Below are 27,878 nucleotides of genomic sequence, written 5' to 3'. Positions count from 1 at the left end.
GGACACAGGCATGGGCGGTGCCGCGTCTCTTCTCTTGTAAGACTTGGTGACAGCAACCAGACTTCTTGCTATTCCAGCTCAGGAGCAGAGAGACCTCTGCCCAGCCAGCAAACAAAAAAAAGAAAACAAACAAATAAGAACCACACAACTCCACCCTTCAGTCCCCTGTGCCCAACTGTCTAATCCTCTTTTTTTTTCTTCTCTATAATAAAACTGCATATGGATGTATACACCCAAGCAAAACAAATATCTTATTGCTTTGTCTGTCCTTAGGCTCTCTCGTAAGGGAATCTGCTGAGAACATCCCTGTGTGATTTGCATTCTGTTCACCACTCTGCTACTGATATTCACCCACGTGGACGCAGGTGTCAGGGTCCATTTGTGTTCACTGTCTGCTCGTGACAGTGTTTCTGCTTGCTGTTGTCAATAACTTCTTGGGTCCTGTCAGGTGAGCAAACGTTCATGAATGTTTCTGCCTGGGTTGCTAACATTCAGCTTTGAGAGCTTCCTTTGGAAAGTGGCGGTGCCTACGTGAAGGTGGTCAAATGCCAGCCCAAAACGTACAGCTCTACTGACGGGTTAGAAGCTGTTTCCAGCATCTTGCAGACCCTTGTCATGCTATGCTGTCATCTGACTTGACTTCCAGCATGTTCAAAGGTGGTGGGTCTGTGACGGTTTCTCCCTGGTCTCCACCCGCGCTCCCTCATGGACAGTGAAGGCGCCATCTTTCCTAACCTCATGGATCCTCTCTGCTCTCAGTGTAGGTTAGCTCATGGCTTTTGAACATCACAGCATCTTCTCATGATCCTCACGGAGGCTTTTGATGTTTCACCATGTGAGTCCGTCCTGGGGATCGAACTCAGGTTGTCAGATTTGGCAGCAAGTGCCTTTGCCTGCCGAGCCCTCTAGCCAGCCCCCGTCATTCTTATAAGGGTGTTCTCCACCACTTCACCAAAAGGTTGTCAAGTTTTACCACTTACATTAAAACGCAAAACGGAGTGGGCTTTAATGGGCAGTGTGATGTGCGTGTCATGTTCACATGAAGAGCTAATTATTCTGGTGTAGTTGGCTGAAAAGACCATCTTTCCTTCCAGGACACAGGACGGGCATTGTGTGGAAGCCATCCACAAATACACAGAGAGAGGAGCACGAAGGGAAGATGACAGAGTGTGCGCCGGAAAACTGTCCAAGCAATTTGTCTCAGAACTTATCCTTGGGACACAACTGGAAATGCAAAACAGACCTGACACAGGGATGCTGCTTTAGGAAGCCAGAAGAGAACCCAAGAGTGTTTCTAGTAAGACAGACCATTTAATGAAGTTTTGTGTCTTTGTACAGCTGAACACAGTACATTAATCTAAAAAGAGGTGGAGGCTTCACTGTAGTGATGTGGGGAAAGCACTGGGGGTGGGCAGATGCAGATGGAGAAGCCACACAGGGCAGCCCTCTGCCCTCAACCCAGAGACACAGTCAAACAGTGACCATGGAAACTGATTGTACCCCACCCAGATTGTTCAAATTTTTATGGTATGGGGTCACCCTAGAGAAAACACAATTTATGGTTTTTTTTTTTTTTAATGATTCAGGGGCTGCTGGGGTAGGGGTGGATGACCCAGTGGATAACGCGCTCGCCTGCACAAGTTTGAGTACTTTAGATGAACTCTCCAGAACCCAGGACAAGCTGGGCGTGGTGGCACATGCTTACAAATCGCAGCACTGGGAAAGCAAAAACAGGTGGATCTCTGGGACTCACCAGTTGGTTGCCAGCCTTGTGGAATCAGAAAGCTTGAGGCCAATGAGAGTCCTGCCTAAAAAAAAAAAAAAAAAAAAAAAAAGGTGGATGGTATCTGAGGAAGATTGTCCTCTGGCTTCTTCACATGCATGCATACACACACACACACACACACACACACACACACACACACACACAAGTACATGCCAGATATGGTGGTAACCATCTATAACCTCAGCACTCGGGACAGTAAGGCAGGAAGAGTGTGAGTTTGAGGCTATCCTAGGCCACATGGGGAGATCATGTCTCTTGTTTTTGTTTTTGTTTTTCAAGACAGGTTTTCTATGTTATCTTGGCTGTCCTAGATTGGCTTTGTAGACCAGGCTGGCCTTGAACTCACAGTGCTCCACCTGCCTCTGCCTCCCGAGTGCTGGGATTAAAGGCATGTACCACCACTGCCCGGCGAGATCATGTCTCAACAACAATGAAACAACAAAAAAAATGATGTTGCATATGCTAAGGGTCAGGCTGTAGGGCCCAATAACACCATTCCTACGTGGTTTCTCTAATAAAATATGCATGTTCACTTGGAGGCCAGTATGCAGCCTGTGTGATGAATGCATAAACAAACACTGATACGTCTACACCACAGATCTTACTCAGCAATGAAAATCAGCGCTCCTGGGAGACAGGACCCCAAGGATAAGCGCCAGTGTGCGATATTAAGTGGTGGAAGCCAGGCCCAAAGGGGCACAGGCTCCGTGCCCCACCTACATGATGCCCTGAAAAGCACAAACTTGCAGGAGCACAAAACACAGACAGGGGCTGGGGTGGAGGAAGCAGTGAGCTCTAAAGAGGCACAAGGGGATGGGTGTGTTTAGGGTGAAGGTCCTACTCTGCGTCTGACTGCAGATTTAGCAAAACCCACACATACAGAATACAAGGTGCTGTGGACAATGCCTCTGTAAATTAAAATAAGCCCATGGCGTGTAGCTGAGACTGGAGAAGCAGGACAGCGCGCCTTTACAGAGTCTAAGGGGGGGAGGGGGACAGCCAGCTCAGGGTCAGCTGGGACAACTTTGTGAGATGAGATGACGTCTCAAAATTATATATGTGGAGAGAGGGGGTAGACGTGTAGCTCAATGGGGCAACGTATGACTAGAACGTGCAAGGTCCTGCGTTCAGTCCCCAGCATGAAAAAAAAAAATAATACAAACAAAACCCCAGAATACTTGAAAGGTGAAGAAAAATGTGCCATATTAGAGCACTTCCTGTTTTGGTTTGGTTTGGTTTTTGGTTTTTTGAGACAGGGTTTCTCTGTGAGGCCCTAACTGTCCTGGAACTCACTTTGTGGACCAGGCTGGTCTCGAACTCACAGCGATCTGCCTGCCTCTGCCTCCTGAGTGCTGGGATTAAAGGCGTGCGCCACCACCGCCTGGCTTTAAGGACACTAACGACATGGAGTAGTTTCAAAGTACCGTCAAGGATTATCTATGACACAATCACGTGACAGGCATACGTGGGAACACATAGGCACGCACACAGAGGCATACCTGGAAAAAAAAAAGCCTGCAGGACATGCACCGAGAAGGTGCCCAGCAGTCGGTGTGGACTGACAGAGGCCACTGGTCTCTGTTTCCTTTGCTCTCTGTGTTTTCTCTCAATGGCCACACTTGACCCTGGCTTTCAGGCCCCGCTGGAGTCCAGGGCTGACTCATGGAGGATGGAGGAGGCTGATGCTCCACAGCTGGAAAAACAGAAGATGCACATGAACTCCGGGTCCCACCCTGTCAATATTTAGTCTCCTTCCTGGGCAGATAAAACCAAAGACTGAAAGCCTGGGCATGCATCCAGGCTCAGTAGGGCCCCTCAGATGTTCCCAGGCAGCTGGGCTCCCTGAACCCACAGTTCCTGGTCAGTGGCTCATTCTTGTGAATGAGCAATAGATGGAGAGTGCGTTGTCTGGTGTGCATCACACCAGCTCCCCAGGAGTCAGCTTAGCTGTGAGGCTCTGGGCCTTGTCTCCATCTATAACATTGAGACGGGCGTTGTGTCTGTGTCTTTGGGATGTCTCGTACATAGTTTGCACATATGTACATGTGCAAGGCCCTTAGAACTGTACCAGGCCTCCTGTGCATGCCCATCAATGATTCCAAGTTACCATCCATCATTCAAAACGTCAGGAACGTGAAGCAGCTAGTCATAGCCACAGTCAAGAGCAGAGAGAGAAGGAGGCAGCGGGCACGCTAGTATTCAGCTCGCCTTCTCCTTTTGTAAGCAGTTAAGGAGCCACACCCAGGGAGTGGCACCGCCCACTCTTAGGCTGCGTCTTCCCACATCAATTGATGTAGTCAAGACACACCCTCCCCGACTACACATGCTCCCCAAGCCAACCCGAGGTAGGCAACCCCTCACTGAGGCTCATTTCCAAGGTAATTCTGCATTGCAACAGGTTGACGAGTAAAACTCACCATCACAGGCCGCTGTATCTTCATCTGTGAAGGCAAGCCGCTCTCTCAGTCACCTTTTTGCAAGTTTTCATCTCCTTTTTCTCTCAGGAAGTGTGCTGGCTAGTTTTATGTCAACTGGACACAGGCTAGAGTCATTTGAGAGATGAGACCCTTAGCTGAGAAAATGCCTCCCAAAGATTGGGCTGTAGGCACGACTGTGGGGCATTTTCTTAATCAGTGATTGATGTGGGAGGGGCCAGTCCATTTTGGGTGGGGCCACCCCCAGGCTGGTGGTCCTGGGGTCTATAAGAAAGCAGGCTGAGAAAGGCATGGGGAGCAAGCCAGTAAGCAGCCCCCTCTCCATGTGCTCTGCACCAGTTCCTGCCTCTAGGTTCCTGCTCTGTTTGAGTTCCTGTCTTGATTTCTGTTGATGAGGATTGTGAGTCAGGGTATGTAAGCCCAGTTGCTTTTGGTCTGGGTGTTTCATCACAGCAGTAGTAACTATCCAGGACAGGAAGGAAGCCTCCACCTTCAGGACAGAAGGCGCCTGAGGAAAGACCCCTAGGACCACTGCTAGTGGTGTTTCTCCTGGAGTGGCTACCTTCATTACTGAGACACACACACATACACACACACACACACACACACACACACACACACACACACACACACGCTCCTGTGCGCCATGGACTGATGTTCATGGGTATCGTAGTCCCCAGCTGTCGGTGTCAGAAAAAGACTGTACGGACCTGAGCAGAGAGGTCGTCAAGACTGCTTCGACTGGGCTCATGGGAAAAGCACACCAACCTTCACATTAGCTGAATTGTATACAACATCATACCTCACAAAAGTTAAGTGGTCAAAAAAAGTCATAATAATAGTAAAATTACATCTTATTATTACTGACATTTAAGGGCAAAGACTCTGACTTCGGGGTTCCAGCGGCCAGATTATGGCACCTGTCCCAAGATGCCCATCAAGGGGCCAAGCCATGGTAAAGGCAGGAAGAGAATTATAATTGGCAGAGCTGTGGCTGAGAACACAGAGGGCCTGCACCCTCAGTCCTGCCATAGCGGATGAACCTACCTTTAGTATGCTAGGTCCCGGCCTTGCTTTCAAGGGGCACTGAGTCCACAACCTGCCTTCAGAGTGCAACCAAAAATGAATGAATGAATAAATAAATAAATAAATAAATAAATAAATAAATAAATCATAAAAGGAATGACAGAGGCAAAACAAAGCAGGCACAGCCAGCCGGCCTCCCTAAAAACGGCCCAGTTTATCACAACTCAGGCTTGCTTCTGCAAACCTCGGTTCCCACTGCGATGTCTGCTTCTGTATAGATGGCAGCCCCCGTCCCAGCATGAGGTAGCTGCTCCTACACGAGGGGCCACCTTAGTTCCTGTCACGGGGTAATCACTCCACTTCGACACAGCTATGACCAAAACAGCTGACATAGCAACTGAAGGCAGCTGTCCATTTCGATCTATGGGTTTCAGAGCTCTCTGCCTGTTGCTCTTTCTGCTCTGGACTCTTGGCCTGTGTGAGGCAGAGCATCCCGGTGACAGTAGCACATGAAACAGGAGGCTGTGCACTTCGTGGCGGACAAGAAGCAGAGGAAGAAGGCAGGACCAGGGACTAGGTATGACCTCCAGTGTCCCAGTCCCAGTGTCTAGTTCCTCCAGGTGGTCCCCAACCCCTCAAGTTTCTAATGCCTCCCAGATTTGAGGGGGATCAAGTGTTCAACATAGGCACTTACTGGGGGCCCTTCAAATTCAAACTGTGGTGAGGGGGGGGTTATTACATGCTATGATCTGCTGCAAGGCCTCGCTGTGCTCGGAGATCCCAGGCTCCACTCTGTGTGTCTGTAACCGGACGTTATACGAGCTGGCACTTGGCAACATGTTGATTATACTATGCCTGGAAATGTCGAGAAAACACCTGCTGTTGTTCATTTTGGGCCTTGGCTGTGAGGGCAGACAAGAGCTTTGGGTGGCCAGTCTTAGGTAGATACTTCTTATGCGTGTGTATGAGGCCAAGTGAGCTAGAGTCAGACCAGATTTAAAGTGACAAAAGCGACAGGTGCATTACGGTGGCCAAGACACTGAGCTTTGGCCTTTTGTAGTAACAGGCATTCGCAGGCCCTGAATGAAGATTCTGTGCCTTTACCCAACGAGTCTTTAAATACTGCCCCTCTGTGGCATGAGGCTCTGCTCAGCATCCTTTAAGAGTTCTAGTGGTCCATCATAGTAATCCTGGACTCGGGTGGGGGGTGGGGACATATTGGTGGGGACGGATGCTTCAAATTCTTTTTTTGTTTGTTTGTTTGTTTTTCGAGACAAGGTCTCTCTGTGTAGCCTTGGCTGTCCTGGACTCACATCGTAGACCAGGTTGGCCTCGAACTCACAGTGATCCACCTGCCTCTGCCTCCCACCACGCCCGGCTTCGAATTCTTTAACATGTGCACACATAGCCACAAGCATCTTCCTCCGGCTCATCCCTCCCAGCCTCTGCAGCGGCTCCGTTCTCCGGGCTTTCCTCTTCCCTGGGAATTTGGAACTGTGACGTGGGTAGTGTTTTTTTTGGGGGGGGGGTTGTTTGGGGTTTTGTTTTTTGCTTTTTAAACTCCGGGTGGCTAAAAGGCTATGGGCCTAGGGCTCCATTCCCCACTTCTGCTTCTCCAAAGCCCATTTTGTTCTCACCCTTCCCACTCTCCCCACACTGGGCAGCTAGGTAAAAATCACAAGGCTTAGCCAGCGCGGTGGTGGCGCACTCCTTTAATCCCAGCACTCGGGAGGCAGAGGCAGGCGGATCTCTGTGAGTTCGAGGCCGGCCTGGTCTACAAAGTGAATCCAAGACAGCCAAGGCTACACAGAGAAACCCTGTCTCGAAAAACCAAAAAAGAGAAATCACAAGGCTTCCAGGACATTGGCTGTTTCCACCTTCACAAACAAGCAATAAAGCTAGTAAAGAATTGAAGACAGACCAGGCATTGTGGCACACGCCTTTAATCCCAGCCCTGGGGCGTGGGGGCAGGGGTGGATCGTTGTGAGTTCAAGGCCAGCCTGGTTCTACAAAGTGAGTCTAGGACAGCCAAGGCTAACACAGAGACCCTGTCTCGAAAAACCAAAAGAGAAAAAAGAAAGAATTGAAGACAAGGCTTATCTATTCATTATTGGGGGCAGTGTAGGGGGCTTCTGTCTTTATCTCCAAACTGTTTTCTCTCTTGATAATTTTGACCCCACTCCCGCTCCTACTATCCTGTTACATTGGTGGCTGAACTCCATCCAATGTCCTCAGACAATGTCCCTAGGCTCCTTGGTTCAGAGATCTATACTGGGGACCAAAAGAATAAAATGTGTTAAATTTGTCCCCTCCCCAGAATCAGGGCTTTATAAACTCAACTAGCACCCAGAAGGACCCTCACACTCAACATTTGTGGAGTCATCTGCCTTCAAGGACAAGACCAAAACATGCCCCTGTGGCCTCATCCACAATGCCTTCCTCTTGCAATCTCACACTAAGGACCACATCCCTGGTCCTCCCCGTCAGGGCTGCCTTCATACCGCAGATAGCAAGTTAGAGCAGCCTTCCTGTGGGCCGGATGCAAGGGTCCCACCTAGAGTACTGCATCTCCATCCTCATGGTTCCGGTCCTTGGTGTCCCTTTCCTCTCCCCGACCCTACCCTCCTACGGGTAGCCATCAGGACTGTTCTAGAAAGGTATATTTGGTCACATTCTTGTCTCTCTTCTGAGCTTTTCAAGAGCATCTGTCCTATTGTCAGGACACAGGTCCTGGTTGTCGGATGATGCCAGACCTTCTAGGCACAGGTTTCTGAGGATCAGGAGAGTGGAAGCATCAACCTCCTGGGCCCAGGAACCTCATCAAGCCTGCTTCTTTTTTTCTGAAGCAGGAGGGGCTGCTGGCTGAACGCAGAGGGCCTAAGGTTCAGCTTCTTGGCCAGAAGATCCATCTCACTCTTCCCCTGCAGGAGGTCATAGGACAGCAGTATCTTCAGGAGGGTTGTGTACAAGAGACAAGAGGCAAACACGGTTCAAGGCTAAGGCTAGAGAGTAAGGAGCCCCAAGGGGGAAGGCACAGCAGGGTACACCCACACACTACCACACTCACAAGCATTGAGCATGGGATCAATTCAAGTCTTATAGAACTTTCTGGATTGTTTTTCTCCAAATATTGGACCCATGTTTGATTGAATTTGCAAGTCTGAAATCTAGATTATAAAAGTTCTGGTATTCCTCAGCCTGGTCTACAAAGTGAGTCCGGGACAGCCAAGGATACACAGAGAAACCCTGTCTCGAAAAAACAAACAAACAAACAAACAAACAAACAACCCCCCCCCAAAAGTTCTGGTATTCCCTAGAACTCTAATCATGGCTAGACCTGGAGATGGGGAAGAAAGGAACAAGCAAGCCATATTCCTATAGGCATCCCCACGTCCCCACCCAGCTGCCATGCACTGTGTACTGCCATCACATTGCCTCCTCAGGGCCCGTGAGGCCAGTGTCACTGTCCCACCTAACAGGTAAGGAGGCCCAGGCTAGACGGTGCAATAGCCTGTGAGTTGGTGGGCCTGGCCCGCGCCTACCCAGATGGAGTCAGTGACTGCACTGTGACCCTGGGCTGGTGCCTCAGAGACATTTGGACAAACACAAGTTGTCAAGAAAGCATGGTCAGGTAGAGGAGGCCTCCTGTAGAGACTGGTCCTGTAGTCGCAGGCATGAAATGTGATCCTGGCTCCCAGGCGTTGCCTCTGTTTCCCCCCTTGGGTCTTTTTTACTCCTCCCCTCTGTCTCCCAAGCCAGGTGCTCTGGGAACCTTGAGATTTGTCCTAGGAGGTCCCGCTGAAGGTCAGGTCTTGGTACCAGGAGGGGATGAGGATGAAAGTATACCTACCAGCCAGATCAGCATCAATGTTGAGGTATCACATGAACCTGGAGTGACAGGATGGCCCAGTGACTCCAGAATATGTGCCTGGGCTCTGCCCTGCATCCCAGCCCTGAGTGTGACGACAGTAGCTGCTACTCGGTGCTCAGACGCTTCCTGGAGACCCGACCCTACTTTCCTGAGACTACAAACCTGTTGAGCTCCACAAGAAGGGCGTGGTGACACCTGTGGGCTGGTACCCCACCTTTCAGCACTCCTCACGCCTTATTAACCCACAGCCAACGGCAGCATCCCCAGCAAGGGACAATTTAATGCCACAGACAAATGCCCTGGGAAGGCAGCGTCCCCACCAGGTCCTCTGAGGGAATGTGTGACCTAAGTCTAACCCTCAGAAAACTTCAGACCATCCCAAGCTGGCAGTCTTCAGATAGTAGCTGGTTTGTTCTTCAGAAATGTCAAAGTCAGGAAACACAAGGAAACACAAAGAAACTGTTTCAGCTCACAGGAGGCTTGAGGGACACAAGTTACATCCGTGGCAGATTTTGCACATAGACTTGAATGGGGTCAGTAAACTGGCTGCTGGCTCTAGGCTGATGTTGGTGCTGTGATTATGTGGGGCCGTGCCCTTGTTTCTAGGAAACGCATGCCGCATTTATGCTTAAGTAATTTTGAAAAGACACAATATATACATCGCTATACATAGATTTGCATAATACAAATGCCCTGAAATGTTAATAGCTCAAAATGCCTGTCTGAAATCTTCGTGTGTGGAAGTGTGCATGTGGAGGTCATCAAGTGCTTTCCTCAATCTCCTTCTGCACTTTAAAAATATTTTAAACTGCATGTATATGAGTGTTTGCATGTGTGTATGTTCATCGCATTCTGCTTGGTGCCCATGAAGGCCAGAAAAGGGCGACAGCTGCCCTGGAACTGTAATTACACAGTTGCAAAGCACCATGTGGATATTAGGAGCCGAACCCAAGTCTTCCTCAAGAGCAGTAAGTGATCTTAACTGCTGAGCCATTTTTTGAGACAGGGTTTCTCAATGAACCCAGAGGTCACAAATTCAGTTGGACTAGCTGACCAGCAGGCCCCAGGGGTTCTCCTGTCTTCTCTTCCCTGTCACTGGGGTCCTAGGCATGTTTTGCCCTATGTGGCTTTCCTCTTCCTCCTCCTCCTCCTCCTCCTCTTCCTCTTCTTCTGTGTTTTTGAGACAGAATTTCACTGTGTCATCCTGGAACTCACTCTCAAACTCAAAGAGATCCACCTGTCTCAGTGCTGGGATTAAAGACTTGTGGTACCCCCACCTGGTCTATTTTTCTTTCTTTTTTCTTTTTTCTATATGGCTTTAAAAAAAACAACTTTTAATTAGCCGGGTGTGGTGGCATACCCTTTTAATCCCAGCACTCAGGAGGCAGAGGCAGGAGGCTATGAGTTCGAGGCCAGCCTGGTCTACAAAGTGAGTCTAGGATAGCCAAGGCTACACAGAAAAACCCTGTCTCGAAAAACTGAAACAAAACAAAACAAAGGAAAAAAGCTGTTTATGGATTCTTTGTGAATTTCATGAAGTTCCACTCATCTCCTTGTTCCCTTGTATCTGCCCTCTGCCCTTGCAACCTCCCTCTCAACCAAACCAAACCAAACCAAACAAAACACCCAAAACCAAAACAACACTCACACAAATAAACAAACAAAACAAAACATAAAAAACGTTTGGTCATGGAAGCCGTAGCGTGTCACAGTGTGTCCCACAGTGTACCCCTCTGTCCACACATCTTCACTTGCAAGTGTTTATTGCAATGAGTCATTGGTCTGTTTTGAGGTCTCTGGCTTCTGTGACACCATCAATATTGGCTTCTCACTGGGACTCCTCCTGGTTATCCTGTTGTTGCCCTGCATCATGGGGATCCTGTGGCTTTAAATCAGCAGGGCCAATGCTTTCATGTGCCCCAACAGTTCACAGATGATGTAGATTTTGGGGTGAGTGAACTCAAAGCCATGGATCTGAGCCTGGGTGGTGGCTGAGCTGGTCAGCTCATCTTCTCTCCCTTATCTGAACCACCAGGGTGAGCTCTCCAGCACTGCTCAGGCTAGGCCACCCAGTGCCACCGTGCCCTTGGGGCTGGGTTACTGGCACCCACACCTTAAGTGCGAGCTCCACTGTGCTGCCCAGTTAAGGTGTGGGGGGCCCCACTCTCCCGAGAGCTAGGCCAGCTCTCCCACTCTCACACCCTCTGGGCTGGATTACCTGTGCCTTTGCTATCAGGGCCAGCCCTGGTGAGGTGCAGGGCCTGTTCTCATGCCAGTGAGGGGCAGGGACAGCTCTCCTGCTCTCATGACCTCAGCCAGCTCTCCCAACTACCCAGTTGGTGAGGGGCAAGGTAGGGAGGCATCACTTCCTGGCAGACAAGTGGTGGTGCCAGCTCTCCTGCTGGGAATTGGTCTGAGATTCCCTACGGAGACTGTTCACCCGGCCCCCATTTTCACTTGTTTTGAGCAGGGTCTCACTATGTCACCCTGGCTAGTCTGGAACTCTCTACGTAGACCAGGCTGGTCTGGAACTCAACTCACAGAGATCCTCCTGCCTTTGCCTTCTGTGTCAGCTCTCTTTCTCACTCTTACTGGAGCTCTTTTCCAGGCTTTAAAGCAGTGGTTCTTGACCTGTGACTTGTGACCCCTTTGAAGGACAAATAACTCTTTCATAGCGGTCGCATATCAGATATCCTGTACATCAGATATTCACATTACAATTCATAACAGTAGAAAAATTATGGTTATGAAGAAACAAAGAAATAATTTTATGGTTGGGGTCACCATAACATGAGGAACTGTATTAAAGGGTCACAGTGCTAGGAAGGTTGAGAGCCGCTGGGTTAGGGGAAGAACCTTCTTCCCTGTAAGGCTCTATTATGATCAGCTCTTCATGTGCTGTGCTGCTTCTGCCTAACCGAATGTTTAATTCTTCCTCTCTCCTCCCGGGACCTTTGTAGCCCTGGGCCTCTCATTGTAGCCTCACTGCAGGGAATCACTTCAGCTTCCTTTGTGGACCCTTGCAGCTCGCTTTCTTCCTTTCTCTCTTTCTTTTTTTCTTTCTTTCTTTCTTTCTTTCTTTCTTTCTTTCTGTCTGTCTGTCTGTTTTTGTTTTCGGGACAGGGTTTCTCTGTGTAGTCTTGCTGTCCTGGACTCACTTTGTAGATCAGGCTGGCCTCGAACTCACAGCGATTCACCTGCCTCTGCCCCATCCCCCACCCACCCCGAGCGCTGGGATTAAAGGTGTGCGCCACCATGCCTGGCCCTTTCTTTCTTTCTTTCTTAAACAACTTCCCATTTGTAAATTCAGAGCATTAACAACCAAAAACTATGTAATAAAATGGCTGTCATAATTTTTGTTTTGTTTTGTTTTGTTTTTTGGTTTTTTTGAGACAAGGTCTCTCTGCGTTAACCTTGGCTGTCCTGGAGTCACTTTGTAGACCAGGCTGGCCTCGAACTCACAGCGATCCGCCTGCCTCTGCCTCCTGAGTGCTGGGATCACAGGGGTGCGCCACCACGCCCAGCTTTGTTTTTTTTTTGTTAAAGACAACATTTCAACGCCCAGCTTTGTGTGTGTGTGTGTGTTTTTTAAGACAACATTTAATTATGTGGCTCTGGCTGTCCTGGAACTAGCTTTGTAGATCAGGCTGCATTGAACTCACAGAGATCTGCCTGCCTCTGCCTCTCCAGTGCTGGGATGAAAGGCCTGCGCCGCCACCACCTAGCCAAGCCTCTGTTTTGTATTGTAATATACTAGCTCATCTAATCTAACTGTGACCACACAAGGGCGATTCTACTCTTCCAAGGTCGCAGGCATGTAAGCAGCACAGGTGGCCATGACAGCTGGTAAAGCTCTGCTGTCAACCCTTCGAGCCCAGTAAACAGACACAGGCCAACAGAGATAGAGACAGGGTCAGAAGGGAGCCAGGCATACCTGGAAGGCTTCACGTAGGAGGTGCTGCTGGGCCTCGAAGCATGTGTAGCAGTTCTGCAGAAACTCTCTGCGCAAAGGAAAGGACAAGGCCAAGGTCTTAGGAATTTGAAAGGACAGGTCACTGGGGTCTTTCTGGGCCACACCAACTTGCAGATGAAACACTGGCTTTTTGTTACTGCCCGCAAATGTCTTTCATGTGACACTGGGAGTCCTGGCGTCCCATAGACACTCTTGGCCATCCCAGTGTGACTTTGGATAGTGCAAATATGACAGGCTCTCAAATAGTTGGCAACTGACTGCCTTCCACTTTCTTCCTGCGTTCCTTCTGGGCTACCTTGTACCAGCGTAAAGCTCAGAGCTGAGGTCTACAGGAAGGTGACTTCAGAAGAGCCCCTCCACTTCCTCTGCTGAGCATGTGCACATTTCCCAACAGGCTGTGTGACAGCGCCCCTGTCAAGTGTGGGGGCCCTTGGACATTTGGCAACTAACCGCAGGGTAGTCTTCCTCATGTTGTACCTTGGCTTGGTTGAAGCAAGGCCTGCCAGGAGAGCCAGAATTCCAGCATGGGACAGCCAGGCCTTCAGTTTCCAGAGACCAGCAAGTGGGAGACTCACCAGGCAACTTCTCGTGGGAGCTGCTTGGCTTTCTTTTATTCTCATCACTGATGGCTCTTCGGGGGATTGCTTAGGCTACTGCCTCAGAACCCACCTCCTTCCCCAGACCTAGGGCCCCAAGACCTGCTCCCCCTCACCTCGTGGAAGCTTGGGGCCAGGTGGGAGAGAGCAGCTGTCCCTAAACACTCATAGGTTACAGTTCCTGCCCTAGAATCCTAATCTGCTTTCCCTCTGAGCGCTACAAACGCGATCTACTAAGCTGAGCCAGCACTGCAATGGTGATGATGATGATGATGGTGGTGGTGGTGGCGGCAGCTGCTGTGGTGATGATGATAATGATGAAGGCCGTAATGATGGTGATGATGGTGATGCTGATGCTGAGGGATATCTGTCTGTCCTGGTTAGTTTTTTGTTTGTTTGGTCGATTTTTGTTTTTGTCTAAATCAACCGGATTCTAGAGTTATCTGAGAAGAGGAACTTCAGATGAGGAAATACCTCCATCAGATTACCTGTAGGCAAGTTTATGCATAATTTTCTTAGTGATGGCTGCAAGAGAGAGCCCAGCCCACTGGGTGCAGCTCCACCATGGGCTAGTGGTCCTGGGTGGTATAAGAAAGCAAGCTGAGAGATCCACTGAGAGCAAGGCAGTAAGCAGCACTCCTCCATGGCCTCTGCCTCAGTTCCTGCCTCCAGGTTCCTGCCCTGAGTTCCTGTTCTGATTTTTCCTTCATGGAGGACTACAACTCTAAACTGAAATACACCCTTCTCTCCTCAAGTTGCTTTTGGCCGTGGTGTTTATCACAGCAATAGAAAGCAAGCTAAGACACTGACCTACCTCTGACCCTTGGAGGCTGGTATCCTCTAGAACCAAGTGACTCAAGGGGTCCCCTTAGAATTCAGGAGAAACTCTCTGCATTTTAATTTTTTAAAGATTTATTTATTATTTATATAATATTCTGCCCACATGTGCACCTTCCTGCCACAAGAAGGCATTAGATCTCATTACAGATGGTTGTGAGCCACCATGTGGTTGCTGGGAAGTGAACTCTGGGTCTTTGGGAGAGCAGACGGTGCTCTTAACCTCTGAGCCATCTCTCCAGCCCCACTCTTTGCATTTTAACAAAGCAAGGGAGCCCCTTTCTAATTACTGCTGGACTAAAAAAGTGTCAGATGCCCCCTTGGTCTCCACAAGAGCCTCTCTGCCCTGTGCCTTCACGTCTTCCATGCACATCTGCACCCCAACCCAGGAGCAGGGAGTTATCACAACATACACTGGAAGCCAGGCACCTGGGGGGGGGGTCCCAGATGAGGACGGGAGTGACAAAGCCCTGAGAATGGGAACTGAGGCAGGAGAGAGGCCTATAGGGTCTCACTGGTCAGAAGCTGGCCTCCTGGGAAAGATGAGTGCTCAGAGCTGATGAGAGACATGACACCTCAGGATGGAGTGTGGGAACAAAGGTGAAATCTGGGGTTCAGCCAAGTTAAGTCACATGACAAGCAAGCAGTAGGTCTGGAACTCAGGACCATGCTGGTCAGGCGCCACAGCCATTCTTTTTGTTTGTTTGTTTGTTTTTGTTTTTGTTTTTGTTTTCGTATTTTGAGACAGGGTTTCTCTGTGTAGCCTCGTCTGTCCTGGACTTGCTTTGTAGACCAGGCTGGCCTCGAACTCACAGCGATCCGCCTGCCCTCTGCCTCCCAAATGCTGGGCCACCATGTCTGGCTTCCACGGCCATTCTTAGCTGCCTCTGCTGGGGCCTGTGACCGAGAGAGTGGCTGAGCCGAAGGCTCACAGAGGCCACAAGAGCCACAGAGTCCTGTCTGTACTCACTCAGGACAAACTCAGAAGCCAGAGGTCCCACAGCTCTGCAGTAGGGCCCTGGTGAGCTGTCACTGTGAGCGTCAGGGCCTCCCATGACTACGCTAGAAGCTGTGTGGGCAAATCCACTCAGTCCTGACGGCTCACTTTCTGATCAGTGCACATCCAGACAGGCACTGTCTCTCATCCATAGATGAGCAAACACTGACTTCAAAAAGGGAGGCTGGAGCTTAGCCAGACCTCGCCAGGAGGAGGTGAGAAGGCAGGGGTCCCAGGTCTACACGGCTCGCCCTGAGGTTTACCTTTCAACAGAGTGAGGTCAGACAGCAGGACAGTCAGTACACAGAGCCAGCCTCTGGGCCAGCCCTCTCGGGAAGTCCCCGCATGAAGTCCTACCATGATCACAAGTTCTGCTCGCCACTTAAGCCATGGAGCCAGGATAGCAGTAGAGAGTGTGGGGGGATGTGTACATGTTCTAAGCAGAAAAAAAAAAGTCCAGCCAGGCTAGAGAAGGCTCTGCAGTTAAAAGAACCATACAGAGGACCTGGATTCAGTGCCCGACACCCACCTCAGGCATCTTACAACTGTCTGTGCCTCCAGCTCAGGGGGATCTGGCGCCCTCTTCTGGCCTCTGAAGTGACTTGCAGTCATGCCCATACAGGGATATGCATACTTAAAAAAATAAAAATCTTAGGCCTGGCGTGCTAGCACATGTCTTCAATCCCAGCACTTGGAGGCAGAGGCAGGTAGATCACTGTGACTTAGGCCAGCCTCGGCTACAAAGTGAGTCCAGGACAGCTAAAGCTAAACAGAAAAACATTTTAGGAAAAAAGATCAGAAACCCATAGGAATAAAATAAATTACACAAAGGTATATGATAAGTGTCAATATTTCCTAAACCTGGGACATCTGTTCTATGTGTGTTCCTGCGTCATTCTACAGTTTATTTTCTTTTAAAAGATTAGATTATTTTTATTTTACATGCCGGGATGTTTTGCGTGAGTGTGTGTCTGAGTGTGAAAGAGTCCATGATTATTTCTGAAAATGGCATTTTATGACAGGATCCCGGCTGCCTATGAGTGCAGAAGAAAGGTTCTGAGTAAGGTGCAAAGGGCGAAAACCCAGGGCAAGTCTTCTGTAACTCCTCCTGAGAGGCAGGGACCATTACCTGACTTGGTATTGTCGCACAGCTGGAGCAGCCGGGCCCTCCCCAGCAAGGCTCCCTGAGAAACAACTGGCCGGACCTGTGTACACAGCCCTGTGTTCCGTCCATTGCACGGAGGGCGACTCCAGTTGGAGCCGACCACAGGAAGACCCGTTTAGAAACAGAGGATGAGAAAAGAAAAGAAACCTCAAGAAGGCCCCGGGATTCCTTGGACTCCCATAAAATTTGGGTCGGGGTAGGGCGTGGGAAACCTTGAGCGCCCCCCGAAGCCCAACCCCCTCTGGTCGCCTTGGAGACTAGGGCAGCCTGCCGGGGTCACGCCCACCTGGCGCCTGAGGCTGCTTCAGACCCAGGGCGTGGATTGCAGAACTACACCGTCCTGCCGGGCCCCTCCAGCCAGGCGCTCCTGGCTCCCCCTGGTGTCTGAAGGAAGCATCTTGACCCCGCTGTCCCCTCTGAAGGCTCAAGTCCTCAAGCGTCAGAGGTTGGAGTGAAATGTGTGAAAACAGATACCTGGTTAAGAAAACTGTAGGCCTAGGAAACAAGAAATACTGAATGCTGGGCAAGAATGCTCGCTGCTTATTATTCAGAAAAGAGAACTTTGCAGGGTTATCCAGTGTGATCCCGTTTCTGATAGGAAAACAAACTCGCAGAACCAAGCATGTACGATTACCAGGAAAAAAAAAAAAAAAAAAAGGACAGGAGAAAATTAAAATATGCTTGGTCTTGTTTCTTGGAGAAGAGTCCATGTAACTTATTCCTGTGTGTACTTCTGAAGTTCTGGTTAATGCTGCCTCCTGGATTTTCTTTCCCACAAGGCACATTATGCCTGTTTTCCCTGCTTTCAGGCCATTCCGAGCCCAGAGTAAGCTAGGGACAACGGTGATTGTCTCCCCACTCTATAGAAAAGGAATCGGAGGCTCAGAGAAGTTCAGAGAGGCTGAGACCAGCCTTAGAGAGCAGCTGGGATACCAAGGAAGAAACTACAGAATTAGAGCATTAAAAAAAATTTTTTTTCTCCCAACCGGGCGTGGTGGTGCACGCCTTTAATCCCAGCATTCGGGAGGCAGAGGCAGAGGGAGAGTTCCTGGTCTACAAAGCGAGTCCAAGACAGCCAAGGCTACACAGAGAAACCCTGTCTCAAAGAAAAAAAAATCCCCTCAGGCCTCTGGGGACGAGGTTGAGGGAGTGGGGGGGATGGGGTGGTGGAGATGGGGATGGGGGGGGGAGTCGGAAGGTGGAATCCTCCAAAGGTATGATTTTTTTTTTTAAACCATCTTACTGAGTAAAATACCAAAGGAATAGAAAATAGATACGGTGAATCTCGATTTGGTCACCACCCAGCTTCGAAGAAAGCTTTTCTTTTCTTTTCCCCCGAGACACGGTTTCTCTGTGTAACAGCCCTGGCTGTCCTGGAACTGGCTCTGTAGACCAGGCTGGTCTCGAACTCACAGAGATCCCCTACCTCTCCCTCCCGAGAGCTGGGGTTAAAGGCTAAAGGCGTGCGCCACCACCTCCGGCTCAAAGAAAGCTTTAAGTGAGGTGGGGAGGAGGACTCGGGAAAGAGATGGGATGCTTAGGAAGAGGGATCAGCCCAAGAGCCACAGGTTATCAACAGGCTCGCGCGTGCATGCCGGCATGTGCGCAAGCACGTGCACAGCACATGCGCACACGCCCATGTTCGCACAGACCTCTAGGCTCCACTGGGGCAGCCCTGGACTGGTCCCCAACGTTGATGGGGAACCGCAGCTGCCCTCCCCCTCCCGCCCCCACAAGTGCCTTCTTCCTTCCTCTTTGTAATATTGTCCTGCCTTTCCCTAGACGGCTTCTTTATAGGTCTCAGGTTCCCCTCCGAGGCTGTGAGGTTTGGGCTGCCCTGGAGGACATGGCCTGGCGCCCTGACAACGTGCGGAAATGGTCAACCCTGGCGCTGTTGGCCACCATAGGCACAGCCCTGACAGCGGCCACCAACCCTGGCTTTGTGGCCGTGATCTCCCAGAAGGGTCTGGATTTCGGTAATTAAATGCCTTTCTCCCTTCCTCCCTTTCTTTGAGGGATGCTCGGGGTGCACAGCCCTTTAAATCGGGTGCCTGGTTCGGCCAGGATCTCTTTCCCCCTGTTTTACATAGAAAGAAAGTAAGGCACAATCTCATAGGGCTGGGAAGTGTCAGAGTTGGGACTGGACCACCGTTCTAGGAGATTGCAGGTGCCCCTGGGCCTTCAGGGTCCTCATGGTCCCCTAGAGGCTGAGCAGGCTGGGAGAAGGGTCCACACTCTGCTGGCAGACTGAAGGAAAGCTACCCAAGGTTACTACTCCCCACGCCCGGGCATGTCACAACTCCGCTCACCTGTTTTCGCTGCCAGGCGCCTCACAGACACTCCGAGTCCCGATTCTTCCTCTGCTGGACTGGGTGGGACACACCACTCCTGCCCGGATGAGCAGGAGAGGTTCTGGGAAGTGCGCACCTGCCTTTGAGCTCAGGTGCTTTCCGAGGCCTTCCTCCTGGTTGCTTGGTGCTGCCCCCAGGTGACCAAGAGAGGAACTGCAGAACTCAAAACCAGACCAGTGGGAGGCAGGTCCTCAAAACCAGTGTTCTCAGACCCCAGGGGCTCTTCTTTTCGATCTCGGAACTCATGTTGCAGCCCAGGCAGGACATTTCTGAATCGCAAGGATGCAGGCAGATTCCCCCATGAGCTTTGAGGAGGATGTGATTGTGTTTAAACCCAAAGCTGAGTGCGTGCGTGTGTTTGGTGTACATGCCCTCACATGAGTGCTTGTGTGGGACCGACAGCTTTGAGGGGGGCAGAAGCTCAAGCACTCATGCTGTCACAGCTGCCCCACCTTTGTCTTCTGTTATGGCAACTTTTTTTTTTTCGAGGCAGGGTTTCTCTGTGTAGCCTTGACTGTCCAGGACTCACTTTGTAGACCAGGCTGGCCTCGAACTCACAGTGATCGGCCTGCCTCTGCCTCCCGAGTGCTGGGATTAAAGGCGTGCGCCACCGCCGCCAGGCTGGCAACTGTTTTTGAAAGCGCAGCAAGCCTATTTGAAAGTGCGTACACTTTCCTCCCTACGCTCACCTCCAAAGGCTGACCCTGGGGGCCGGAGTGTGGGGAATAAGAGGCCTGCCCATATTCCCACCTTGCCTCTACCACATGTCAGCTATGAGCTCTTGAACAGAGAGCAGTGGGGGATGGAAGAGACTGAAAGGGCACCCTTCCTAGGATGGCTCAGCTTGGCGGTGCCAGGTGGGCAGGAAGACCCTATACATTTTATTGTTTCTATCGATGATGATGACTACTTAAGGGCTGGTTCCTAGAAAGCTGAAAGCCTGCTCAGCTCACCTCTCTGCCTCCCCTCGGGCGACATGTTTGCCTGTTAATTGGATCCTCCGTGCTGTTAGCCACATAATCACTGGTGGCTGGATTCCTGCCTCTGGGGCATTCATTTATTTACCCAACAAATAGTAAGTGCCAGGAGCCATGGTAAATACCAGAGACACATTAATACATAAGACTGACACTGTGGCCAACCTCTGGGGACTTCCGTCTGGCAAGGTGTGTGTGTGTCTGTGTGTGTGTGTGTGTGTGTGTGTGTGTGTGTGTGTCATCAATCAGGGTCCTGTGCATAGATGCCTAATTGCAAGGAAAAGTGGGTGCTCCGAATGAGGCACTCAGGACTGCAAGGATGCTTACATCTGTGTCGGGGAATTTTTCTGAAGGAAGGGGAGATGGGGCAGAGTAGAAGTTGAACAGATGGCTACAGATGAATAGCAGGTGTGTTCAAAGGTCCTGTAGAGAGAGTCTGGGGGCAACAGAGGGAGGTGTCAGTGGGAGAACAGTCCAGAGAAAGATGCTTGTCGTTTGTTTGTCTGGTTTTGTTTTGTTTTGTTTTGTTTTGTTTTTTGAGACAGGGTTTCTCTGTATAGCCTTGGCTGTCCTGGACTCAATTTGTAGACCAGGTTGGCCTCAAACTCATAGATGGTCCTTATCTTTGAGAGGCTGTCACTTTAACTCCAGAGCCACCTTCCACAAGCAGCTGGTTTTTGTTTTCTTTTCTTTTCTTTTTTCTTTTTGTTTTTTAGAGATAGGGTCTTGCTGAATGGCCTTAAATTCAAGCTCCCCTGCCTCAGGGTTCCCAGTGCTGGAATTACAGGTATATACATCTTAAAGATGGTCCTTGTGGGGAAAAAAAATCAAAAGAAGAACGGCCCACTACATGCGAATGACTATCCCAGTGGTCCGAGCAGTGCTGGGAAATGGCCCTCTTTCTGTCGTGGCCTCAGTGATATCCAAGTGGTACACAGTACGGAAGGAATAGGTGAGCCACTGGCTCAGGGTCCTGGCTGCCTGGAGACAGACCCATGCCTGTCCCACTGTCATCATTGAGGTCAGGCCCAAGGGTCTGGAGCTGCCAGGAGCCTCCAGGCCTGCTTACGAGCTGATTTCTGAGCTTCTCACTCTATGCTCTGTCCCACAGCGTGCCAGCAGGGTGTGGCTGTGCTGAAGAAGGAACTGCAAGGCATCAGCATCCCTGACTTTTCTGGAGAAATTCTTAAGACGAAGCACCGGGGGAAAGGCTACTACAACTTCTACAGGTGAGGCTTGCCGAGGCTTAGCCCTCCAAACGTGGGTCCCTGGGACCTGACGCCTGTCGCAAAGTTCTCAGCTCATGGGATTTAAGAGGCCAAACCCAACAGCCCAAGGCGATGCCTCACCTCAAGCTGAGCCTGGAGGAAGCCACCAAAATCGTCTTTCTAGCACCTTCTACCACTCCCACAGGAGACATCATGAAACCCAAACCCCTGTGCCACACACATGTCTTTCAGAGACAGAAAAATGGCCCATGCCTGAATGCATTGTCTCACAAAAAAAAAAAAAAAAAAACAGCCTCAGGGCCTGTTTGAACTAGGTTTGTGTGCTACTGGTCTCTCTTGCTACCTCCCAGTGTCAGGTCCTCAATCCTCCAGAGAGAAGCGAGCCACCCAGTAACTGCAAGAGCACAGTCCCCTCAGCTCTCAGTGGAGGAAGAAGCCTTCTCAAACACAAGCCAAAGTTCCACTCTGATTGGCCCAGTTCAAACAGTGTACATGTCTCTGAACCAATTACTGTGCCAGGGGAGTAGGAAAAAACAAAAAAAACCCTAACTGGCTAAGTCCCAACCTCCACCCCCACAAAGACAGGTTCCTAGCGTGGAATGGGTGAAAGGAGCTCCCCAAAACACACTGACTAGTCTGCTGCTCCAAGAAATGGGGTGAGGGCGCCAGACAGAAAACCCCCAAGTGTTGCCTGGTCCATTCAGCCGGCATTAGAAGGCACCTACTGTGTGTCCCAGTGGCAGATTGCATATTCCAACAGTTGTCAAGACGCTGACTGGGCCTTATTTTCCTCCTGCAGCATGGCTGTGGAAGAGTTTCAGATTCCTAGTCCTCAGATCAAGCTGATGCCCAGTGACAGCCTTCAGCTGTCAATCAATGATGCCAGCATCACGATCAATGGAAAATGGAAATCAAGGAAGAACTTCCTGTGAGTTTCACGCACTCGGGTTGCACTTGGATAGAGTGGTGGCACTTGGAAGCACCAGAGCCAGGCTGGTGGGAATGTCCACTCTGCCTTGTCTATAGACATGTGTCACTTCAAAGTTTCTGGGCTGGGAAGGGGGTGGCACTTAAAAGCACTCTACAAACCCCTGGATAAATAGCTGGGTTTATTTATTTACAAACAAGTGCAGGACACGGCAAGTCTGAGTTTTTGATGTGTGGCTTAACAGGGAAAGCTAAGCAGGACTCTTGGTTTCTTCCCTGTATTAGCCAGCTACGGCTGCTGCGTAACAAACATTACAGTCTCAGTGGCTTGAAACAGTAACCATGATGCATTTTCTGTATCTGTGTATAATCTAGGCCCAGTTGAGAGGCATGGCTCCTTCCTTAAGGTCCTGTGTGCTACCCAGAGGATAGTCTTAGTAATAGAAAGAACACAAAAGGCAGAGAGGACCAGGCACATTCCTGTCCCCTGTCTTATATAAATTCATTTTATTATTCTTACAGGGACAGTGATTAAATTCCTTCATCGATTACTGGGTCAGTAATTACTTAAAGTCAGAACACCAAACACTCAGATTTTTAGTGACAAAACTGAGATGCACACACCCACCACCCCTGCCCACACCCTCCCACCCCTGCCCACATCCCCCCCCCACCCCACACCCAATGTTCATTTGCTTTTACAAGGTCTGGGTAAGAAAACAGAAGCTCAGAGAGGTTAACAAACATGCACAAAGCCACACAGCAAGGGCACTGAGGGAGGCAGAGTAACTAATTACCAGGCAGAAACAGGTTAGGATGTCAGGTTAGAGCCCTGGCATCCAGCATGGTGAGGTTTGTTTGCAGCCTCTTTCCTATGAAGCCCCTGATCCCTGGAGTGGTGCCAATATGGAACCTGTGGTCCCCTGCTGATGGGGAAGTTTGAGGAGGTTCACCTCAGGTCACCTCTCTCTCTCTCTCTCTCTCTCTCTCTCTCTCTCTCTCTCTGTCTCCCTTTCAGCAAAGGCAGCGGCAAGTTTGGCTTGAGCATCCAGGGCGTTTCCATCTCCGCTGACCTGAAGCTGGGCACTGACTCCTCAGGTCACATCACCGTCACCTGTCCCTCCTGCATAGGTCACATCAACAATATCCATGTCCAAGTCTCAGGTGGCATGCTGGGGTAGGTCTCCTGGAGCTGTAGTTCCCAGAAGAGACTGTCCCTCTAAGTCCCCTCCCTTCCCTGGGAAGTGTAGCTGAATACTCTCTTCCAAGCCTTTAAGGCGCGTGCTAGGTGCAAGGATTTGAGATTCTCCAGAAGGCATCCCAAAGGGGACCCTGGAGGGACGGTCAAATGGACTACTCCCATGGGCAGAGTGGAGTCAGTAATCTGTCCAGGTGTCCCAAGAATGGATTTTTGACTCAAAAAATTGGTGCAACCTGTTCCAGCAGCTCATCAGTGCTGGTCAGAGACCAAGGGCATAGCCCTGACAGACATGGGCATAGCCCGGACAGATACAATTTACCTAGCACTGGGATTTTCAGCAGCAGAAGCTGTGCCAGAGAGGGAAAGGGCCTAACTGAAGGGTGGCAAGAAAGACCAACTGTGGTCATGCAGGCTGAGGTTGGGGTACCTCTGCTCCCCAGTGAACCAGAGAGGTGCCGGTGGTCTCTCAGATAAAGGGATGTGTTTGCGATGACCAGGGAGGGGAACTCACCAATCAGCCAGTGTTGAGTGCAGAAATGTAGAGATTGGGTAGCCACAAAGTTGGGGGAGGGGAGTCCCAAATCCAGGGAAAAGGGGAGGAATCTCACCCTCTGAAACAGGCAACAGGTGGGAACCCCAGGCTGTTGATTGACAGTACTTACCTGGATTCCATCCGACCTGAGATGTGGATTCAGGTGGGTGTCCGGTAGCCCACAAGAATCCTCTTTAAGTCTACAAAGGCGACAAACTTTAGACATGTTAGCATCACCATTGTAATCTGCAGTGAAATGTACATTGTAGGGAAAGGCAGTAGACATATAGCTTTGTGCTAACAGCAAAAATATTCTTTAAAATGAGCTCTGGGATGGCAGATGCCATCCATGAAGTAGAGAAGGGGCAAAAGCTCACTTGGTCTTGATTTTCAGTATGATTACAGATCATGAAAGAGGGGCCTCTTCCCTCTGTCCAGAAGACTGGATGTGTATAAGTCAAGCACAGTGAGAAATATTGTAAGTTTACACCTAAAACACAAACCAAAGGAAGCTTAAAATCTTGAGCTTGGAACCGTGACAGTGGATCGTATAGTGGAATGTTTTATCAGAGTTGGATTGGTAAATCAGAGCTCCAGTGATTAACGTCAACTCTCTGAACAGTTAATACAACAGCATAGCAACAGGAGGAAATAGGAAGCATTTTACCTATTTATCTATTTTGGGTATCTTAAGTCGTCCTTTTAGATCCCCCACCTTCATAACTTGCATTTACCACCTGTCAAACATCTTCTTAGACCTGCAAATACTTTCTTCGAATCTTTCTTTCATAACTTAAACTTTTACACCCTTAGGCCTCAAAAAACTTAATTATTTAACATGAGACACAGCTGAGACTGCTGGGTGTAGTCACTGTCCTTTAGCTAAAGGAAGAGTAAAAGGTTATACCTGAGACCTGTTTTTTGAATCTGGTAACAAAGTAGACTGTATTTAGACCTGACGGTAGCAGCCCTAACAGTGAGGCTTAAGGCCTGGTCCCCTGAGCATGAAGAGTACTGAGAAAGCATCCGAAGCCTTTCTGACATGATGCCGGTGAGTAAGGCGACCCTGCTTGTCTTTTTAAATACGAGGTCTGGTATTTAGTAGTTTTAACTAGCTAATGAAATTGACTAATAGACTAACATGATGCATTACCTTGGCCTAAGGAGTTAATTGACTGTTTGGTAGCTATCAAGCTACCATTAGCTTAACCATCAACGTGATCAGGGACCTGAGAAGGACACATTGCAACCCAAATGAATCCATGTGTCACTGAGAATAGCAGAGGTGGCTAGTCAGTCACAGTCCACTACCTGGACGGTTGTCCGCAGCTCCCGTGGTACTCATGGCAACACAGGCAGAGACAGCCTGGCCATCAGGCACAGAGGATGAGAGACTCTTTCTGTGGCAGAACATGGAGAGACTGACCAACCGTACCTCGTTTTCAGCAACAGGGGACAATGACTCGGCAGGGGTCCAGTTTGTCCACAGTTCAGGCTGGGCCCCAGCAGAGGACAAGATCTTGAGGGCAGTCTTGCCCAGTGGTCAGCATATCACAATCCAAGGTTGAAGTCATCTGCTGTGTCCAAATCTTCTCAGAGACCTTGGGGAGCAGCTATCGGGATTTGGAAGTCTCTATATCATTAATAAGCTTAACATGTGTTAGATGCCATGTTCAGCAGATCTCTGACACGCTGGAGGGCTCCCATATCTGACATAACCTTTGTCTGTCCTTAGTTATCTGTTCCAAATTACACCCTGCAAGCATAAAACAGAATGTTATGATCTATATTTATGTTATATTTTGCAGATAAAAATTTAAGACTATATTATAGATTAATAACATTGTCGTATTTGAGACAACAAGGCTAAATGTATTTTTAAGGTCGTGATTTTTTTAACCTTTTTGAGAATGAAGATCAAGCACAGTTACCAAGTTTTAACATGTAAACAAATGAATGTCTCTAAAATTAATACATCCCAACTTAAAAGTATCTTTGAATTATATTACATGGTTTAAGACTAGTTAAGCACAAGCTTTCAACTACTGATCCTGGACTTTGAAAACATGAGTGGGTCTGAGAAAGATGAACAATAACCCACTTACAGACAGAAATACAGTAGAACAGTATAAAACAACTTTAAATTACATTTGAATCTATTATACAACATCTACTGGCCAGAAAGCCCAGTGGTGAACCCAGAGGACAGGCAGTTGGTGGCAGCAGAAACAGCATTCATTCATTCATGCATCCAAAACTAGTAAAGACATAAGTAGTTAGGCATATGTTTTAAATTAGCTTGTTTATCTGAAAAGACTCTTATAACCTTGAAATAAACATCATATAAACAATATTTTGAACCAGTGTTGAATCATATATACAGCATGTTGTAAAAAGAATAATTTTGAATTTTTATAAAAATCCATACCAATATAAGATGAGATTTGCTGAGGTTTTTGTTGTTGTTGTTGTTGTTGTTGTTGTTGTTTTGTTTTGTTTTTGTTTTTTTTGTCTAGAAGGAGATAGAATAACAAACAGATTTAATTATGGCTAAGAAGTTTCATAAATGTTGCTTTATACCATGTGGTCAACCCAAGATGGTGGAGCCACATGATTTTTTTTTTAAGATTTATTTATTTATTACTTATACTGTATTCTGCCTGCAGGCCAGATGAGGGCACCAGATCTCATTGTAGATGGTTGTGAGCCACCATGTGGTTGCTGGGAACTGAACTCAGGACCTTTGAAAGAACAGCCAGTGCTCTTAATCTCTGAGCCATCACTCCAGCCCATTATTTATCTTTCTTAAGCAGGAGTTAAACTTAGATTTTTAAAATGATACTCACTAAGCAAATTATACATCCTTAGGCAGGGGTTTACAGTGTAATCCCATGATTTTTTTTTTTGAGAGCAGAAAAAGAAATCAGAAAGGACTTTCTATTTTTAAGAGTTTGAAAGTAGAATCTTAGAGATAATAGTAGAATTTAGGTTTTTGTAACAGAGAGCCAATTAAAGAAGGGGCGGGAGAAGAGCGCAGGCTTTTGGAAACCTGAGCAGAGCCAATTGCAATCAGTCATGGACAGAGCGGCGGTTAGCGATAGGTGGAGCCGAAGACGAATCCCTTGAGGGCAGCATGGGTTGCGGGGATTCCAGCGTGCCCAGACACTCCCAGAAGCCACTGGTCACGGCACCAAATGTTGTAATATATAAATTCCGTGCCACACGACAGGGTGTGGTACAGGGAGTTTATAATGGGCAAGAGGAGAGAGAGAGCGGGAACAGACAGGGAGAGCATAAGAGAGAAGAGAATACAGAGTGGAGAGAGCGGCAGACAGAGAATCAGGGGGACAGGCAGAGAATGCGAGGGAAGAGCGAGATGGCGGAGTGGCGGCCTGGTTATATCCTGAGCACCTGGCTCAGGTGATGACATAGGACACAGGTGGTGGCCTAGGACTTTGTCGGTACCCTAAAGGCCCCCCGAGGGCAGGCCAGTTGGATTGCCTGCACAACAAGGTAACGGCCAATACGACTCAGCATATTCACGCTCTCACAGCGTCCGCCCAGGGAACTCGGAAAGAGGTTTCCTGACCAACCATCGAGTAGTCAAGGACAGGGCTGTCTGATCCTAGGCTCCCAGGCAATCCAGCCCTGTTTTCCTAAAGGCCCTGGCCCAGCGGGGGAGAGAAATGTTAGTGACGTCACTACACTGGCGAAGGGCTCACCTAGGTACACAGTGCCCTGGACACTAAGAACCGGAGCACTTGGCCAAGGCTGGGGGGGGGGGCGTGGGGGGCAGGAGGAAATGACATTGGAGCTGAGATGAAAAGACTGAGTAGGCAGAAGTTGGCGACGGGATGTTTTGGGCAAGGAGGACCACATGTACAAACTGTGGCGGGAGGAAGCAGAGATACCTGGGAACAAGGCAGGTCGATGTGTCTGGTTGGCAGAGAGGGAGGGCAGTGCGGAGGAGGGTAT

The 27,878-nt window shown here is 49.3% G+C and overlaps 1 protein-coding gene across 2 annotated transcripts in view; it reads left to right on the top strand.

The window, feature by feature from the left end:
* The first annotated feature begins 18,320 nt into the window (after window positions 1-18,320).
* BPI (bactericidal permeability increasing protein) overlaps window positions 18,321-27,878 on the top strand; it is a 28,078-nt gene continuing 18,520 nt past the window's right edge. Inside the window, exons 1-4 of one of the 2 annotated variants that reach the window (XM_084776991.1) lie at window positions 18,321-18,662; window positions 21,126-21,243; window positions 22,043-22,171; window positions 23,189-23,347. In XM_084776991.1, coding sequence (XP_084633117.1) covers window positions 18,383-18,662; window positions 21,126-21,243; window positions 22,043-22,171; window positions 23,189-23,347 — 686 coding nt within the window. In that variant the 5' untranslated portion in view covers window positions 18,321-18,382. The remainder of the gene's footprint in view (window positions 18,663-21,125; window positions 21,244-22,042; window positions 22,172-23,188; window positions 23,348-27,878) is intronic. The other variant, XM_084776990.1, reaches the window with a different exon arrangement.

This window comes from Acomys minous, assembly GCF_964271855.1.
Source record: "Acomys minous genome assembly, chromosome: 3".
NCBI classification, from domain to species: Eukaryota; Metazoa; Chordata; class Mammalia; order Rodentia; family Muridae; genus Acomys; species Acomys minous.
The sequence above is the reverse complement of the archived record's forward strand: the minus strand, read 5'-3'. Positions and strand labels throughout refer to the sequence as shown.